This window comes from Salmo salar, unplaced genomic scaffold (assembly GCF_965601325.2).
Source record: "Salmo salar unplaced genomic scaffold, fSalSal1 ptg000322l, whole genome shotgun sequence".
In the NCBI taxonomy this organism is placed as follows: Eukaryota; Metazoa; Chordata; class Actinopteri; order Salmoniformes; family Salmonidae; genus Salmo; species Salmo salar.
Window position 1 is genome coordinate 782,501 of NW_027675349.1, and position 19,261 is coordinate 801,761.

Here is a 19,261-nt window from a genome sequence, read left to right on the forward strand (position 1 = left end):
GGGCAGTATTTACACGGCCGGATAAAAAACGTACCCGATTTAATCTGGTTACTACTCCTGCCCAGTAACTAGAATATGCATATAATTATTGGCTTTGGATAGAAAACACCCTAAAGTTTATAAAACTGTTTGAATGGTGTCTGTGAGTATAACAGAACTCATATGGCAGGCAAAAACCTGAGAAGATTGCATACAGGAAGTGACCTGTCTGACAAGTTCTTGTTCATCTTGACTCTTTTTATTGAAGACTGAGGATCTTTGCTGTAACGTGACACTTCCTACGGCTCCCATAGGCTCTCAGAACCCGGGAAAAAGCTGAATGATATCGAGGCAGCCCCAGGCTGAAACACATTAGCGCGTTTGGATAGTGGCCGATCAGAGGACAATGGGCTTAGGCGCGTGCACGAGTCGACCCCATGCTTTATTTTCTTTCGTCTTTTTACCTAAACGCGCAGATTCCCGGTCGGAATATTATCGCTTTTTTACGAGAAAAATGGCATAAAAATTGATTTTAAACAGCGGTTGACATGCTTCGAAGTACGGTAATGGAATATTTAGAATTTCTTTGTCACGAAATGCGTCGTGCTCGTCACCCTTCTTTACCATTCGGATAGTGTCTTGAACGCACGAACAAAACGCCGTTATTTGGATATAACTATGGATAATTTTGAACCAAACCAACATTTGTTATTGAAGTAGAAGTCCTGGGAGTGCATTCTGACGAAGAACAGCAAAGGTAATAACATTTTTCTTATAGTAAATCTGACTTTGATGAGTGCTAAACTTGCTGGGTGTCTAAATAGCTAGCCCTGTGATGCCGGGCTATGTACTTAGAATATTGCAAAATGTGCTTTCACCGAATAGCTATTTTAAAATCGGACATATCGAGTGCATAGAGGAGTTCTGTATCTATAATTCTTAAAATAATTGTTATGCTTTTTGTGAACGTTTATCGTGAGTAATTTAGTACATTTTTAGTAAATTCACCGGAAGTTTGCGGGGGGTATGCTAGTTCTGAACGTCACATGCTAATGTAAAAAGCTGGTTTTTGATATAAATATGAACTTGATTGAACAAAACATGCATGTATTGTATAACATAATGTCCTAGGTGTGTCATCTGATGAAGATCATCAAAGGTTAGTGCTGCATTTAGCTGTGGTTTGGATTTATGTGACATTATATGCTAGCTTGAAAAATGGGTGTCTGATTATTTCTGGCTGGGTACTCTGCTGACATAATCTAATGTTTTGCTTTCGTTGTAAAGCCTTTTTGAAATCGGACAGTGTGGTTAGATTAACGAGAGTCTTGTCTTTAAAATGCTGTAAAATAGTCATATGTTTGAGAAATTGAAGTAATAGCATTTCTAAGGTATTTGAAAATCGCGCCACGGGATTCAACTGGCTGTTGCGTAGTTGGGACGATTTCGTCCCGCCGACCCTAGAGAGGTTAATACCTCCAATAGTAGGTCACTCCTAATAGATTTACCAGATGATAAACTATTCAATACAGACAGAGAATCTGAGGATACTATAACTCTAACAGGCTGTACGTCCTCCACCCACTGGAGGACAACTATTATCACCAACAGTTCAACTGAGTACACTGACAGTTCATCTGTTAGTCTTCTACATATCTGCACATCACATTCAGGAAGGTAAACACCTGCTCCTGTGGGCCCACTATCTGGGCCCTTGGATCCATCTGTGAAAAGAGGTAAAAAAAGCATAACAACTTCTACCAATGTAATTGTCAACCAGTTTCCCTTTATCACTGACTTCTGACCCAATCTTTCCTTTTGTCTACCAAGGTTAGATCAACAACAGGATCTGGGAGTAACCATGGAGGAACATCCCCTATCACCACAGAAAGGGCCAACCTCCAACTCCCTGAAACTACTCTCATCAGCAAGCTTTCCAACTGTCCAACCAAAACCACTGCCTTGTCTACTAGTATATTCCCAACAGTCATCTAGAACAGTAGCAGTGGGATGCTCAACCTCACAGCCTTTCAACCCAATAAGCTAATGACAATTTATTACGTCGTATATCCAAAGGCATCTCACCTGCCTCAACTGGACTATAATATAAATCCATGATATTATGGGATACAAAATGGGAAAAGGGGAAATTATGATAATACTAAAAAACACCCTTCTAACTAACCCTACACTCATTAAAACCCACTACCCCATTCCACTACTTTGACCCTATCTGCTCCTGCACCAGGCCAACTAACCCTACACTCATTAAAACCCACTACCCCATTCCACTACTTTGACCCCATCTGCTCCTGCACCAGGCCAACTAACCCTACACTCATTAAAAACCCACTACCCCATTCCACTACTTTGACCCTATCTGCTCCTGCACCAGGCCAACTAACCCTACACTCATTAAAACCCACTACCCCATTCCACTACTTTGACCCTATCTGCTCCTGCACCAGGCCAACTAACCCTACACTCATTAAAAACCCACTACCCCATTCCACTACTTTGACCCTATCTGCTCCTGCACCAGGCCAACTAACCCTACACTCATTAAAACCCACTACCCCCATTCCACTACTTTGACCCTATCTGCTCCTGCACCAGGCCAACTAACCCTACACTCATTAAAACCCACTACCCCCATTCCACTACTTTGACCCTATCTGCTCCTGCACCAGGCCAACTAACCCTACACTCATTAAAACCCACTACCCCATTCCACTACTTTGACCCTATCTGCTCCTGCACCAGGCCAAGTAACCTTACACTCATTAAAACCCACTACCCCATTCCACTACTTTGACCCTATCTGCTCCTGCACCAGGCCAACTAACCCTACACTCATTAAAACCCACTACCCCATTCCACTACTTTGACCCTATCTGCTCCTGCACCAGGCCAACTAACCCTACACTCATTAAAACCCACTACCCCATTCCACTACTTTGACCCTATCTGCTCCTGCACCAGGCCAACTAACCCTACACTCATTAAAACCCACTACCCCATTCCACTACTTTGACCCTATCTGCTCCTGCACCAGGCCAACTAACCCTACACTCATTAAAACCCACTACCCCCATTCCACTACTTTGACCCTATCTGCTCCTGCACCAGGCCAACTAACCCTACACTCATTAAAACCCACTACCCCATTCCACTACTTTGACCCTATCTGCTCCTGCACCAGGCCAACTAACCCTACACTCATTAAAACCCACTACCCCATTCCACTACTTTGACCCTATCTGCTCCTGTAACCAGGCCCACGGCCTGGGAGGAAGGGACACCACCACTCAACACACCCTGGAACTCTTCTGAAGTTAAATCTAGTATGACCAAATACTTCTCTGCAGCTGCCACCAAAACATATTTTTTTTCAGTGATTTACATTCCATTTCTGCGGTACAGTTGATAACCATTTGCTATGAACACTAAGAAGCCAACCTTACTGAAGCATATATCACTGGTTGGCCCATCCCTCTGTGCTGTCACAGATCTACTACTCACAGGGATCATCTCAGGATCCCTCAGCCTTGACCCATCCTCCTCTACTTTCTTCACTGCCATAGCAGTGACAACCTGTTCCCAACAGTGGGGTCAGTGGGATTGGATAGGGGCCCCTCTACCTCTCTCTCTCTCTCTCTCTGACTGGAGGAGACAGGTGAAATGGTGTGTCTCCTCTGGTCAACAATACTCACCTTGAGAGACTCCACAGCCTGTTGGAGCTCCTTCAGCTCCTTCTCTCTCTCCTGGAATCTCTGCTGGACCTTCTGCTGACTCATCCCCAGCTGCCTCTGTGGAGAATCACTCTTCAATCAGCTATCAAGCTTTATTAGTCCAGTAGATCAATAGTATAGTAATGTGACATAGGGCCCATAGAGAGGAAGATCTAAAAAAATGGATGGTCCATTTACTAAATGATATTTATTTGTTGCTATGTGAATGATTATAGTTTTTATGGTAGGACTACATGTATCAATGGGTTGAGACTGAACTTTGGACTCATAAAAGGGCATTCAGAATGATAATAGTGTTTGACATTATAAAATGGTGATACATCTGGAGAATCTGGGTTGACATATCAATATATTCAAGGTTTGTGTTCATATTTGTTCTGCTGAGGATCCATTTCATTTCAATGATCTCATATTCAAACAGCCTTAGTTCCTACTGTATCTTTAATTCTTTGTTTATCAGACAGTCACCAACAAGTTGTTCTGGTCTTACCTGTTTCTCAGTCCTCTCTGCTGCAGCTGACACTGTATCATGGCCTTTATGTTCATCCATTGTACACATCAGACAGATACACTGCTGATCGGTACGACAGTAAACCTCCAGCAGTTTGTCATGATGAGAGCAGATCTTCTCCTGTAGTTGTGCGGTGGCTTTGACCAGCTTGTGCTTCTTCAAAGCAGGAGATTCGTAGTGAGATTGGAGGTGAGTCTCACAGTAAGAGGCCAGACACGCCAGACAGGACATGAGGGCTTTCTGCTTTCTGGTCCCAGTGCAGACATCACACGCCACATCTCTAGGTCCAGCATAGCACAGAGACGGAGGGGGAGCAGCCTGGAGTCCTGTCTTCTTCAGTTTCTCCACCACCTCAGCCAACATGTTATTTTTCCTCAGATTAGGCCTTGGAGTGAAGGTCTCTCTGCACTGAGGACAGCTATAGACCCCTTTCAGAACATCCTGATCCCAGCAGCCCTCAATACAGCTCCTACAGTAACTGTGTCCACAGGGGATGGCGACTGGTTCCTTCAGTAGATCCAGACAGACAGAACAACAGAACTGGTCCTGGTCCAGCAGAACTCCCTGTTGAGCCATTTGGACGGTTGTTCACTCTCACACAGACAGACGACACAGAGACTCAGATCAGTTTCGTTTCCTCAGAAGAGAGTTTGTGAAGGGGGATGGATTTCCTGGTTCTGCCAGAGGGGTGGGGTTAGAGGGAGGGTGGGGTTAGAGGGAGGGAGGAAGAGAGAGAGGAACTGCAAGCAACATCAAGAGGGAGACAAATAGTCTTGTTCCAATGTTAGAGCCCTTAACATGGAACAAATGACATAATGAATCTTAAAATGTGAGTTGTTAGAATATATGAAGGGTAACAGTTTTCTATGAAGTACGTATGTATCATTATTTTAATCACCTTTATAATGCCTTATAAATCAATAAGTCCTGAGGAGGTGTGATATATGGTTATTATACAGTACCGCGGCTAAGGGCTGTTCTTAGACAAGACACAACACGGATTGAGAATTATCTAACACTTTCAACAATACAATCACATTTTATTTTATTGGTTTCATACACATATTTATCAGATGTTATTGTGGGTGAAGTGAAATGCTTGTGTTCCTGGTTCCAACAGTGCAGTAGTATCTAACAATGCTTGTGTTCCTGGCTCCAACAGTGCAGTAATATCTAACAATGCTTGTGTTCCCAGCTCCAACAGTGCAGTAATATCTAACAATGCTTGTGTTCCTGGCTCCAACAGTGCAGTAATATCTACCAATGCTTGTGTTCCCAGCTCCAACAGTGCAGTAATATCTAACAATGCTTGTGTTCCTGGTTCCAACAGTGCAGTAATATCTAACAATGCTTGTGTTCCTGGTTCCAACAGTGCAGTAATATCTAACAATGCTTGTGTCCCTGGCTCCAACAGTGCAGTAATATCTAACAATGCTTGTGTTCCCAGCTCCAACAGTGCAGTAATATCTAACAATGCTTGTGTTCCCAGCTCCAACAGTGCAGTAATATCTAACAATGCTTGTGTTCCCAGCTCACAGAGGGCAAATCTAAAAAGTCAATGAAAATATTAGGACAAGCAATGATATATATATATATATACACTGTGTACTGTGATGTGATGCATAGACAATTTGGAGTACATCTGTAGTATATCTGAAGAATAGTAGATGTACAGTAGTAGTTATATAGGATGAACCATGACTAGAATACAGTATATACATATGAAGTGGACAGCAGTAGTTATATTGGATGAACCATGACTAGAATACAGTATATACATATGAAGTGGACAGCAGTAGTTATATAGGATGAACCAGGACTAGAATACAGTATATACATATGAAGTAGACAGCAGTAGTTATATAGGATGAACCATGACTAGAATACAGTATATACATATGAAGTGGACAGCAGTAGTTATATAGGATGAACCAGGACTAGAATACAGTATATACATATGAAGTGGACAGCAGTAGTTATATAGGATGAACCAGGACTAGAATACAGTATATACATATGAAGTGGACAGCATATGCATATGTATATACTGTATTCTAGTCCTGGTTCATCCTATATAACTACTGCTGTCCACTTCATATGTATATACTGTATTCTAGTCATGGTTCATCCTATATAACTACTGCTGTCCACTTCATATGTATATACTGTATTCTAGTCATGGTTCATCCTATATAACTACTGCTGTCCACTTCATATGTATATACTGTATTCTAGTCCTGGTTCATCCTATATAACTACTGCTGTCCACTTCATATGTATATACTGTATTCTAGTCATGGTTCATCCTATATAACTACTGCTGTACATCTACTATTCTTCAGATATACTACAGATGTACTCCAAATTGTCTATGCATCACATCACAGTACACAGTGTATATATATATATATATATATATATATATATATATATATATATATATATATATATATATATCATTGCTTGTCCTAATATTTACATTGACTTTTTAGATTTGCCCTCTGTGAGCTGGGAACACAAGCATTGTTAGATATTACTGCACTGTTGGAGCCAGGAACACAATCATTGTTAGATATTACTGCACTGTTGGAACCAGGAACACAAGCATTTCACTTCACCCACAATAACATCTGATAAATATGTGTATGAAACCAATAAAATAAAATGTGATTGTATTGTTGAAAGTGTTAGATAATTCTCAATCCGTGTTGTGTCTTGTCTAAGAACAGCCCTTAGCCGCGGTACTGTATAATAACCATATATCACACCTCCTCAGGACTTATTGATTTATAAGGCATTATAAAGGTGATTAAAATAATGATACATACGTACTTCATAGAAAACTGTTACCCTTCATATATTCTAACAACTCACATTTTAAGATTCATTATGTCATGTGTTCCATGTTAAAGGCTCTAACATTGGAACAAAACTATTTGTCTCCCTCTTGATGTTGCTTGCAGTTCCTCTCTCTCTTCCTGCATTCCTCTAACCCCTCCCTCCCTCCCTCTAACCCCACCCCTCTGGCAGAACCAGGAAATCCCTCCCCCTTCACAAACTCTCTTCTGAGGAAACGAAACTGATCTGAGTCTCTGTCTCGTCAGTCTGTGTGAGAGTGAACAACCGTCCCAATGGCTCAACAGGGAGTTCTGCTGGACCAGGACCAGTTATGTTGTTCTGTCTGTCTGGATCTACTGAAGGAACCAGTCGCCATCCCCTGTGGACACAGTTACTGTAGGAGCTGTATTGAGGGCTGCTGGGATCAGGATGTTCTGAAAGGGGTCTATAGCTGTCCTCAGTGCAGAGAGACCTTCACTCCAAGGCCTAATCTGAGGAAAAATAACATGTTGGCTGAGGTGGTGGAGAAACTGAAGAAGACAGGACTCCAGGCTGCTCCCCCTCCTGCTCTGTGCTATGCTGGACCTAGAGATGTGGCGTGTGATTTCTGCACTGGGACCAGAAAGCAGAAAGCCCTCATGTCCTGTCTGGTGTGTCTGGCCTCTTACTGTGAGACTCACCTCCAATCTCACTACGAATCTCCTGCTTTGAAGAGGCACAAGATGGTCAAAGCCACCGCACAACTACAGGAGAAGATCCGCTCTCATCATGACAAACTGCTGGAGGTTTACTGGCGTACCGATCAGCAGTGTATCTGTTATCAGTGTGTGATGGATGAACATAAAGGCCATGATACAGTGTCAGCTGCAGCAGAGAGGACTGAGAAACAGGTAAGACCAGAACAACTTGTTGGTGACTGTCTGATAAACAAAGAATTCAAGATACAGTAGGAACTAAGGCTGTTTGAATATGAGATCATTGAAATGAAATGGATCCTCAGCAGAACAAATATGAACACAAACCTTGAGTATATAGATATGTCAACCCAGATTCTCCAGATGTATCACCATTTTATAATGTCAAACACTATTATCATTCTGAATGCCCTTTTATGAGTCCAAAGTTCAGTCTCAACCTGTTGATACATGTAGTCCTACCATAAAAACTATAATCATTCACATAGCAACAAATAAATATCATTTAGTAAATGGACCATCCATTTTTTAGACCTTCCTCTCTATGGGCCCTATGTCACATTACTATACTATTGATCTACTGGACTAATAAAGCTTGATAGCTCATTGAAGAGTGATTCTCCACAGAGGCAGCTGGGGATGAGTCAGCAGAAGGTCCAGCAGAGATTCCAGGAGAGAGAGAAGGAGCTGAAGGAGCTCCAACAGGCTGTGGAGTCTTTCAAGGTGAGTATTGTTGACCAGAGGAGACACACCATTTCACCTGTCTCCTCCAGTCAGAGAGAGAGAGAGAGAGAGAGGTAGAGGGGCCCCTATCCAATCCCACTGACCCCACTGTTGGGAACAGGTTGTCACTGCTGAGGTAGTGAAGAAAGTAGAGGAGGATGGGTCAAGGCTGAAGGATCCTGAGAGGATCCCTGTGAGTAGTAGATCAGTGACAGCACAGAGGGATGGGCCAACCAGTGATATATGCTTCAGTAAGGTTGGCTTCTTAGTGTTCATAGCAAATGGTTATCAACTGTACCGCAGAAATGGAATGTAAATCACTGAAAAAAAATATGTTTTGGTGGCAGCTGCAGAGAAGTATTTGGTCATACTAGATTTGACTTCAGAAGAGTTCCAGGGTGTGTTGAGTGGTGGTGTCCCGTCCTCCCAGGTCGTTGGCCTGGTGCAGGAGCAGATAGGGTCAAAGTAGTGGAATGGGGTAGTGGGTTTTAATGAGTGTAGGGTTAGTTGGCCTGGTGCAGGAGCAGATAGGGTCAAAGTAGTGGAATGGGGTAGTGGGTTTTAATGAGTGTAGGGTTAGTTGGCCTGGTGCAGGAGCAGATAGGGTCAAAGTAGTGGATTGGGGGTAGTGGGTTTTAATGAGTGTAGGGTTAGTTGGCCTGGTGCAGGAGCAGATAGGGTCAAAGTAGTGGAATGGGGTAGTGGGTTTTAATGAGTGTAGGGTTAGTTGGCCTGGTGCAGGAGCAGATAGGGTCAAAGTAGTGGAATGGGGTAGTGGGTTTTAATGAGTGTAGGGTTAGTTGGCCTGGTGCAGGAGCAGATAGGGTCAAAGTAGTGGAATGGGGTATTGGGTTTTAATTAGTGTAGGGTTAGTTGGCCTGGTGCAGGAGCAGATAGGGTCAAAGTAGTGGAATGGGGTAGTGGGTTTTAATGAGTGTAGGGTTAGTTGGCCTGGTGCAGGAGCAGATAGGGTCAAAGTAGTGGAATGGGGTAGTGGGTTTTAATGAGTGTAGGGTTAGTTGGCCTGGTGCAGGAGCAGATAGGGTCAAAGTAGTGGAATGGGGGTAGTGGGTTTTAATGAGTGTAGGGTTAGTTGGCCTGGTGCAGGAGCAGATAGGGTCAAAGTAGTGGAATGGGGGTAGTGGGTTTTAATGAGTGTAGGGTTAGTTGGCCTGGTGCAGGAGCAGATAGGGTCAAAGTAGTGGAATGGGGTAGTGGGTTTTAATGAGTGTAGGGTTAGTTAGAAGGGTGTTTTTTAGTATTATCATAATTTCCCCTTTTCCCATTTTGTATCACAAAATATAATGGATTTAGATTATAGTCCAGTTGAGGCAGGTGAGATGCCTTTGGAGAATGGTGTGGAGGAATTATTGATCCTGGTCGGTGAACAGGTGGGAGAGGAACATATACACTCTGTATCCAGAATGAACAAGGCGGTGGTTGTGGTAATGTAAAAGGTGAGTCTTGTTGCCCGGCTAGTTACCAGTATGATTTATGTGAGGGGTTGTGTTGGTGCTGATTTCGACAAGAGTAGTGGTGTCTAATCTGCCTCCGTTTATTACCACTGAACAGATCCGTAAAGAGTTGGTTCGTTTTGCTAAATGTGGAAGTGTTTTTCTGAACGAAATTCAAGGTTAAACAGGGGAGGGGTGGTACACAGGGTTTGTTAGCACAGAGGAGCCCAGTGATATAATATTATATATATAATATTACTATATGTCCCAGCTGTTTGCTGTGGTTTTGAAGTAATTCTCTTCCAGCCCGCGTTAACCTTGTAGGTTTACCTCAGGTAACTGATTATTAACTATCCTTGTAGGTTTACCTCAGGTAGCTTATTATTAACTAACCTTGTAGGTTTACCTCAGGTAACTTATTATTAACTATCCTTGTAGGTTTACCTCAGGTAACTTACTATTAACTCTCCTTGTAGGTTTACCTCAGGTAACTTATTAACTAACCTTGTAGGTTTACCTCAGGTAACTTATTATTAACTCTCCTTGTAGGTTTACCTCAGGTAACTTATTATTAACTATCCTTGTAGGTTTACCTCAGGTAACTTATTATTAACTATCCTTGTAGGTTTACCTCAGGTAACTTATTATTAACTAACCTTGTAGGTTTACCTCAGGTAACTTAATATTAACTAGGTTACAGCTACTTGGTGAGGAAGCTCACTGTTCACCTGGTTATAGTGACCTACAGGGATGGTTGGCGCAAAGCCTTCAAACGTTAAACATGTTCTGGTCATGGTTAACTGTATATCTATATTTTTTATATATAAAAAAGTGTAAATTATCAACAAATCGCATGTCCCTGTTCTCTTTTTCAAGATGTGGCCGATTTAAACAGTCAGAAAAAAAGAATAAAAAGAACTAACCTTTTTTTATTTGTTTCTAAATGGCTGCTGGGTAATATAATAATCGTTGAAAATCTGTTGGTTCGTAGACATCAAATAGAGAGAATGCTGCGCAGGTTCACTGAGTTGTAAACCTAATGGATAGGTGGAGATCATTGATTTGTAGCTCTGACTCAGTTGCTACCTCAGATTATGAGCCTATCAAGTGTGGTGAATGAGGTATGTAGTTCCCACAGAAGACCACAGGGAGGAGCAAGAGAGATATAAACCCATACAGTTTCTTTTTAAATACCCTGAACCTAACAATCAATCTAACGTATTTATAAAGACCTTTTTACATCAGCAGATGTCACAAAGTGCTGTACAGAAACTCTAACCCTACGTATAACCTGTTTTATCCTGAACCCTAATTCTAGGGTAGGGTAGCCTACAACCCCTTTAGAAACTATTATAGTAATAATATTATGTTAGTAAATACCATTATAGTACTAAATAGGTTCTATTGTTATTTTTTTAATAAAACCTATGTATAGTACTTAGCATTTAACTGTTTTTTTTTGTTATTTTATTATATTTATTATTTAGAGGAGTCTGTCTAATTAATGAAAAGTTAAGTTATTGCCAGACTTTTTAATGAAACCTTTATTTAACCAGGTAGGCCAGTTGAGAACAAGTCCTTTATTTAACCAGGTGGGCCAGTTGAGAACAAGTCCTTTATTTAACCAGGTGGGCCAGTTGAGAACAAGTCCTTTATTTAACCAGGTGGGCCAGTTGAGAACAAGTCCTTTATTTAACCAGGTGGGCCAGTTGAGAACAAGTCCTTTATTTAACCAGGTGGGCCAGTTGAGAACAAGTCCTTTATTTAACCAGGTGGGCTAGTTGAGAACAAGTCCTTTATTTAACCAGGTGGGCTAGTTGAGAAACAAGTCCTTTATTTAACCAGGTGGGCCAGTTGAGAACAAGTCCTTTATTTTAACCAGGTAGGCCAGTTGAGAACAAGTCCTTTATTTAACCAGGTAGGCTAGTAGAGAACAAGTTCTCATTTACAACAGCGACCTGGCCAAGATAAAGCAAAGCAGTGTGACACAAACAACAACACAGAGTTACACATGGAATAAACAAACGTACCGTCAATAACACAATAGAAAAGTCTATATACAGTTGTGCAAATGAGGTAAGATAAAGGAGGTAAGTTAATAAATAGGCCGTGGGTGGCGAAATAATTACAATGTAGCAATTAAACACAGGAGTGATAGATGTGCAGAAGATTAATTTGCAAGTAGAGATACTAGTATTAACTAACTGCTATCTCTCTGTCCCTCTCTCTCTCTCTCTCTCTCTCTCTGTCCCCCTCTCTCTCTCTGTCCCCCTCTCTCTCTCTGTCCCCCTCTCTCTCTCTGTCTCTCTCTCTCTCTCTCTCTCTCTCTCTCTCTCTGTCCTCTCTCTCTCTCTCTCTCTGTCCCTCTCTCTCTCTCTCTCTCTGTCCCCCTCTCTCTCTCTGTCTCTCTCTGTCCCTCTCTCTCTCTCTCTCTCTCTCTGTCCCTCTCTCTGTCTCTCTCTCTCTGTCCCTCTCTCTCTTTCTCTCTCTCTCTCTGTCCCTCTCTCTCTCTGTCCCTCTCTCTCTCTGTCCCTCTCTCTCTCCCTCCCTCCCTCTCTCTCTCTCTCTCTCTCTCTCTCTCTGTCCCTCTCTCTCTCTCTCTCTGTCCCTCTCTCTCTCTGTCTCTCTCTGTCCCTCTCTCTCTGTCCCTCTCTCTCTCTCTCTCTCTCTCTCTCTGTCCCTCTCTCTCTCTCTCTCTCTCTCTCTCTCTCTCTCTGTCCCTCTCTCTCTCTCTGTCTCTGTCCCTCTCTCGCTCTCTCTCTGTCCCTCTCTCTCTCTCTGTCCCACTCTCTCTGTCCCTCTCCCTCTCTCTCTCTGTCTCCCTCTCTCTCTCTGTCCCCCTCTCTCTCTCTGTCCCCCTCTCTCTCTCTGTCCCCCTCTCTCTCTCTCTGTCTCTCTCTCTCTCTCTCTCTCTCTCTCTGTCCCTCTCTCTCTCTCTCTGTCCCCCTCTCTCTCTGTCTCTCTCTGTCCCTCTCTCTCTCTCTCTCTCTCTCTCTGTCCCTCTCTCTCTTTCTCTCTCTCTCTCTGTCCCTCTCTCTCTCTGTCCCTCTCTCTCTCTGTCCCTCTCTCTCTCCCTCCCCCTCTCTCTCTCTCTCTCTCTCTCTCTCTCTCTGTCCCTCTCTCTCTCTGTCCCTCTCTCTCTCTCCCTCCCCTCTCTCTCTCTCTCTCTCTCTCTCTGTCCCCTCTCTCTCTCTCTCTCTGTCCCCCTCTCTCTCTCTGGTCTCTCTCTCTCTCTGTCCCTCTCTCTCTCTCTGTCCCTCTCTCTCTCTCTGTCCCTCTCTCTCTCTCTGTCCCTCTCTCTGTCCCTCTCTCTCTCTGTCCCTCTCTCTCTCTGTCCCTCTCTCTCTCTCTCTATCCCTCTCTGTCCCTCTCTGTCTCTCTCTCTGTCTCTCTCTCTGTCTCTGTCTCTGTCTCTCTCTCTCTCTGTCCCTCCTCTCTCTCTGTCTCTCTCTGTCCCTCCTCTCTCTCTGTCCCTCTCTCTCTCTCTCTCTCTCTCTCTCGCCTTCCTCTCTCTCTGTCTCTCTCTGTCCCTCCTCTCTCTCTGTCTCTCTCTCTCTCTCTCTCTGTCTCTCTCTCTCTCTCTCAACAGCGCTCTGCACAGGCAGCATTGGAGGACAGTGATCAGATCTTTACTGAGCTGATCCGCTCCATTGAGAGAAGGAGCTCTGAGGTGAAGGAGCTGATCAGAGCCCAAGAGAAGGCTCCAGTGAGTGAAGCTGAAGGAGTCCTGGAGCAACTGAAGCAGGAGATAGCTGAGCTGAGGAAGAGAAGCACTGAGCTGGAGCAGCTCTCAACACACAGAGGTTCACATCCATTTCCTCCAGGTAACTAAACTGTCTTGTTACATGTGATATGAAATGAACTTCATGTGAAACTATTCATCTTATGTTGTCCTGTCTGTTCCCCTCTCTCTCTCTCTCTCTCTCTCTCTCTCCCTCTCTCTCTCTCTCTCTCTCTGTCCCTCTCTCTCTCTCTGTCTCTCTCTCTCTCTCTCTCTCTCTGTCTCTCTCTCTCTCTCTATCCCTCTCGCTCTCTCTGTCCCTCTCTCTCTCTCCTCCCTCTCTCCCTCTCTCTGTCCCCCTCTCTCTGTCCCTCTCTCTCTGTCCCCTCTCTCTCTCTCTCTCTCTGTCCCTCTCTCTGTCCCTCTCTCTCTCTCTCTGTCCCTCTCTCTCTCTCTGTCCCTCTCTCTCTCTCTGTCTCTGTCTCTGTCCCTCTCTCTGTCTCTGTCCCTCTCTCTGTCTCTGTCCCTCTCTCTCTCTGTCTCTGTCCCTCTCTCTGTCTCTGTCCCTCTCTCTCTCTCTCTGTCTCTCTCTCTCTCTCTCTCTCTCTCTCTCTCTCTCTCTCTCTCTCTCTCTGTCCCTCTCTCTCTGTCCCTCTCTCTCTCTCTCTGTCCCTCTCTCTCTCTCTCTCTCTCTCTCTCTCTCTCTCTCTCTCTCTCTCTCTCTCTCTCTGTCTCTCTCTCTCTCTCGTCTCTCTCTCTCTCTCTCTCTCTGTCTCTCTCTCTGTCTCTGTCCCTCTCTCTCTCTCTGTCCCTCTCTCTCTCTCTGTCCCTCTCTCTCTCTCTCTGTCCCTCTCTCTCTCTCTCTGTCCCTCTCTCTCTCTCTCTCTCGTCCCTCTCTCTCTCTCTCTCTCTGTCCCTCTCTCTCTCTCTCTCTGTCTCTCTCTCTCTCTCTCTCTGTCTCTCTCTCTCTCTCTCTCTCTCTCTGTCCCTCTCTCTCTCTCTCTCTCTCTCTCTCTCTCTCTGTCTCTCTCTCTCTCTCTCTCTCTCTCTCTCTGTCCCTCTCTCTCTCTCTCTCTCTCTCTCTGTCCCTCTCTCTGTCTCTGTCCCTCTCTCTGTCTCTCTCTCTCTCTCTCTCTCTCTCTCTCTCTCTCTCTCTCTCTCTGTCCCTCTCTCTCTCTCTCTCTGTCCCTCTCTCTCTCTCTCTCTCTCTCTCTCTCTGTCCCTCTCTCTCTCTCTCTCTCTCTCTCTGTCCCTCTCTCTGTCTCTGTCCCTCTCTCTGTCTCTGTCCCTCTCTCTGTCTCTGTCCCTCTCTCTCTCTCTCCTCTCTGTCCCTCTCTGTCCCTCTCTCTCTCTCTCTCTCTCTCTGTCCCTCTCTCTCTGTCTCTCTCTCTCTGTCTCTCTCTGTCTCTCTCTCTCTGTCTCTCTCTCTGTCTCTCTCTGTCTCTCTCTGTCTCTCTCTGTCTCTCTCTCTGTCTCTCTCTCTGTCTCTCTCTCTCTCTCTCTCTCTGTCTCTCTCTCCAGAGTTATCAGTCTCTCTCCAGTATCAGTGTATCTTCAGACTTACCCAGCATCGTTGTCCGTCCTCTTCAGTACTTTGGAGATGTGAGTAAGACTGTGTCTGAACTGAGAGAGAAACTAGAAGACTTCCTTAAAGGAGAATGGACCAAGATCTCCACTACAGGTGTGTTGAAAACAATCAGAACATCAACTTTAGACCATTGAAAGTTCCCTACTAGTCATATACATGTGGAATATGGTATGATGATAACATTCCCTCTCTCTGTCAATGTGTTTGTGTGTCTGTAGTGAATATAGTGGAGGTTGTTCTGCCTCCAGAGACCAAGACCAGAGAACAGTTGTTACAATGTGAGTCTCTTTATTGTGAAGTAACTAACAGTCTCTTTTTACTGCCACTCCTAACAATCCCTCTAGAAATATATAGCAATAGTAGATCTAATCAAAGACTGGGTATCTATCTGACTCCTCATATGTCTCTGATTTGATCTCTGCTGTGCTCTAATCAAAGACAGGGTAGATACAGTATCTGACTTAACTTATTGTTCTGACTCCCCTCATTGGTCTCTGCTCTTCTCCCAGATTCCTGTCAGCTCACACTGGACCCAAACACAGCACGCACACTCCTCTCTCTGTCTGAAGGGAACAGAAAGGTGACCTGGACAGACCAAGTCCAACCATATCCTGATCATCCAGACAGATTCACCAACACGTTGCAGGTTCTGTGTAGAGAGGGTCTGTCTGGACACTGTTACTGGGAGGTGGAGTGGACTGGGGAGTGGGTTTATACAGCAGTCTCATATAAAGACATCAGCAGAACAGAGAAAGGTAATATATTTGGATTCAATAACAAGTCCTGGAGTTTAAAGTGCTATAGAGGTGGTTATTATTTCAGACACAATAATGTTGGGACTAAAGTATCAGGCCCTCAGTCCTCCAGAGTAGGAGTGTACCTGGATCACAAGGCAGGTACTCTGTCCTTCTACAGTGTCTCTGACACAATGACCCTCCTCCACAGAGTCCAGACCACATTCACTCAGCCCCTCTATCCTGGATTTATGCTCTGTTATAATAGTACTGCTGAGCTGGTTAAACTGTAGTAGGGTCCACATAGATACTAGTCATGCTGGTGTAGTCTATAGCTGAGCTGGTTAAACTGTAGTAGGGTCCACATAGATACTAGTCATGCTGGTGTAGTCTATAGCTGAGCTGGTTAAACTGTAGTAGGGTCCACATAGATACTAGTCATGCTGGTGTAGTCTATAGCTGAGCTGGTTAAACTGTAGTAGGGTCCACATAGATACTAGTCATGCTGGTGTAGTCTATAGCTGAGCTGGTTAAACTGTAGTAGGGTCCACATAGATACTAGTCATGCTGGTGTAGTCTATAGCTGAGCTGGTTAAACTGTAGTAGGGTCCACATAGATACTAGTCATGCTGGTGTAGTCTATAGCTGAGCTGGTTAAACTGTAGTAGGGTCCACATAGATACTAGTCATGCTGGTGTAGTCTATAGCTGAGCTGGTTAAACTGTAGTAGGGTCCATTTCCATGAATCATGATGTCTGGTGTTGATGTATATTGGTTGTCATTCAGAACCATTGATATGTTTTCTCAGTTGGTTCTCTGTCTCTATGTAATTCTCCTCAGTATCATTGATCAGCTCGGCCCTAATTGATGTTTCTCTGTCACCTGGAGCTGCATGGAAAATAGTCCAGGAACAAAAGGACAATTCAGGACTAGTCAGCCCACTACAAGCTGGTATCACTTACTTTCTACTAAACTATATGGACTGGTTTCCCAGACACAGATTAATCCTAGTCCTGGACTAAAAAGCGTGTTCACTGTAGATGTCCAGGAAACCGGCCCTAAATGTGTCATCTTTCATCCTCCCGTACTGCTCAGTCCAGCAACATTAAACCTGTCCAGCAGGAGGTGCTATTGACCAAACAATAAAACCAGCAGATATCTGGACTTGCCACTCAGTATATCAGTAATGTTCAGAATAGTACTTTATTATCATTGGAGATTGATGGTCTTTTTAATCCACTATCCAGAGTCAGGAACAGATGAAGTTAGTTCTGCTACTGTTCAGTGATTAAATATGATTTATGGTGATGGGAAATAAAAAATACAACACTAAACTTCATCTAGTAATAGTTTTCCTTTGTTATTTATTCCAAGGTGTGTCTTTAACTTGTAAATGGATTGTGTGGAGGTGAGCTAGTGGTGTGGCTGATAGAATAGAATGAAAAGGGAGGAAGAGGAGGAAGAGGAAGAGGGGAGGAGTGAAGGGCTGTTCAAGAAACCAGATGAGGAAGAGAAAGATATTCAGGGGAATTACTGTCTCTGTTCCAAATGGTTCCCTATTCCCTACGTAGTGCACTACGGTGCTTCTGATCAGGTCTAAAGTAGTGTTCTACGTAGGGAATAGGGTGTAGATTTATTAGAATATCATGCTTTAGTGTTTGTCACAAAACAATATTAGATCTCCACCCACCCACACATTGTTATGTTGTCAGGTTGTTCCTCTGTGTTCCTGATTGAAAATCCATTAACAATGAATCACAAACTAATGATATTCCAGTTGTGTTTAGACATCTTCATGTCTGACGTCCCCCAGTTCTGTTCAGACCCGTTGAACTGGGTCACATTGTAAATTGTACAATGTGTACAAGGGTACATATTAAGTTGTACTCTTGGCTGTAGTAGATGCCCTCTACTGTTTCCGTGTTGTCGATGTTGGTGCTTATGGGAAGTGATGGCGGGACCCTCCGGGACTCTGCCTTTGGCCAGGCACTTCAGGATGGCACCCTGGAGATTCCACCACCTGCATCACTCCCTGGGGCTGAAGACCTGGGACCTGTTCCTCACGTCGTCGTCGGCGACGAGGCCTTCCCTTTAAGACCCAACCTCATGAGGCCCTACGCTGGACGCCAGCTGCCATTGCCAAAGCCTGTAAGGATCTTTAACAAACGACTGTCCAGGGCAAGGTTAGTTGTTGAATGCGCCTTTGGGATTCTGGCAGCCTGGTGGAGAATGTATCGGAGAGTGCTTGGTCTCAGCCCCTCAAATGTCGATGCCTGTGTGAAGGCCACATGTTCTCCACAACTACCTGCGGAGGTCATTCCAGGAGCCGCTCCGGATGGAGATGGGCACGCCAAATGGTCACCTACCTGATGTCACCAGGGCAGGTGCCAACAACGCCCCCAGACAGGCACTCCAGGTGAGGGAGAAGCTGACCACCTACTTCTCATCGCCAGCAGGTGAAGTTCCATGGCAGTTTGCCGTGGAGGGAAACAGCTCTTTGAAGAGCCCAATAACACAAAGGTTATTTTAAGAACCATCCACCGTTGTCCATAAAATATCATTTTTTCCCCCAGATGACTTTATGCATCATTGTCTCTCTTCATTTGGAAGCTATATTTAAGTGAGATTTGGGAGTAAAGACCACACCTTAAAACCCCTTCCCTCTCTCATTAACGTCAGTATTATACACACCTGGCATGGTACATCAGGTGAGCAGGACCACACCTTAACCCCTTCCCTCTCTCATTAACGTCAGTATTATACACACCTGGCATGGTACATCAGGTGAGCAGGACCACACCTTAACCCCTTCCCTCTCTCATTAACGTCAGTATTATACACACCTGGCATGGTACATCAGGTGAGCAGGACCACACCTTAACCCCTTCCCTCTCTCATTAACGTCAGTATTATACACACCTGGCATGGTACATCAGGTGAGCAGGACCACACCTTAAAACCCCTTCCCTCTCTCATTAACATCAGTATTATACACACCTGGCATGGTACATCAGGTGAGCAGGACCACACCTTAAAACCCCTTCCCTCTCTCATTAACATCAGTATTATACACACCTGGCATGGTACATCAGGTGAGCAGGACCACACCTTAACCCCTTCCCTCTCTCATTAACGTCAGTATTATACACACCTGGCATGGTACATCAGGTGAGCAGGACCACACCTTAACCCCTTCCCTCTCTCATTAACATCAGTATTATACACACCTGGCATGGTACATCAGGTGAGCAGGACCACACCTTAAC

The 19,261-nt window shown here is 44.3% G+C and overlaps 1 protein-coding gene and 1 pseudogene across 2 annotated transcripts in view; one reads left to right on the forward strand and one right to left on the reverse strand.

Moving 5' to 3' along the window:
• LOC145875722 (tripartite motif-containing protein 16-like) overlaps positions 1-5,001 on the reverse strand; it is an 11,764-nt gene extending 6,763 nt beyond the window's left edge. The window contains exons 1-2 of the mRNA XM_082971549.1: positions 4,222-5,001; positions 3,693-3,788 (exon numbers count right to left, since the gene is read on the reverse strand). Of these exons, the coding sequence (XP_082827675.1) occupies positions 3,693-3,788; positions 4,222-4,818 (693 nt within the window). The 5' untranslated portion in view covers positions 4,819-5,001. The remainder of the gene's footprint in view (positions 1-3,692; positions 3,789-4,221) is intronic.
• Positions 5,002-7,315: 2,314 nt separating this feature from the next.
• Positions 7,316-17,329, forward strand: LOC145875723 (tripartite motif-containing protein 16-like; annotated as a pseudogene). The gene is made up of 6 exons (XR_014391309.1): positions 7,316-7,970; positions 8,403-8,498; positions 13,542-13,776; positions 15,195-15,354; positions 15,480-15,539; positions 15,771-17,329. The product of XR_014391309.1 is annotated as a tripartite motif-containing protein 16-like (transcript).
• The last annotated feature ends 1,932 nt before the right edge of the window (positions 17,330-19,261 follow it).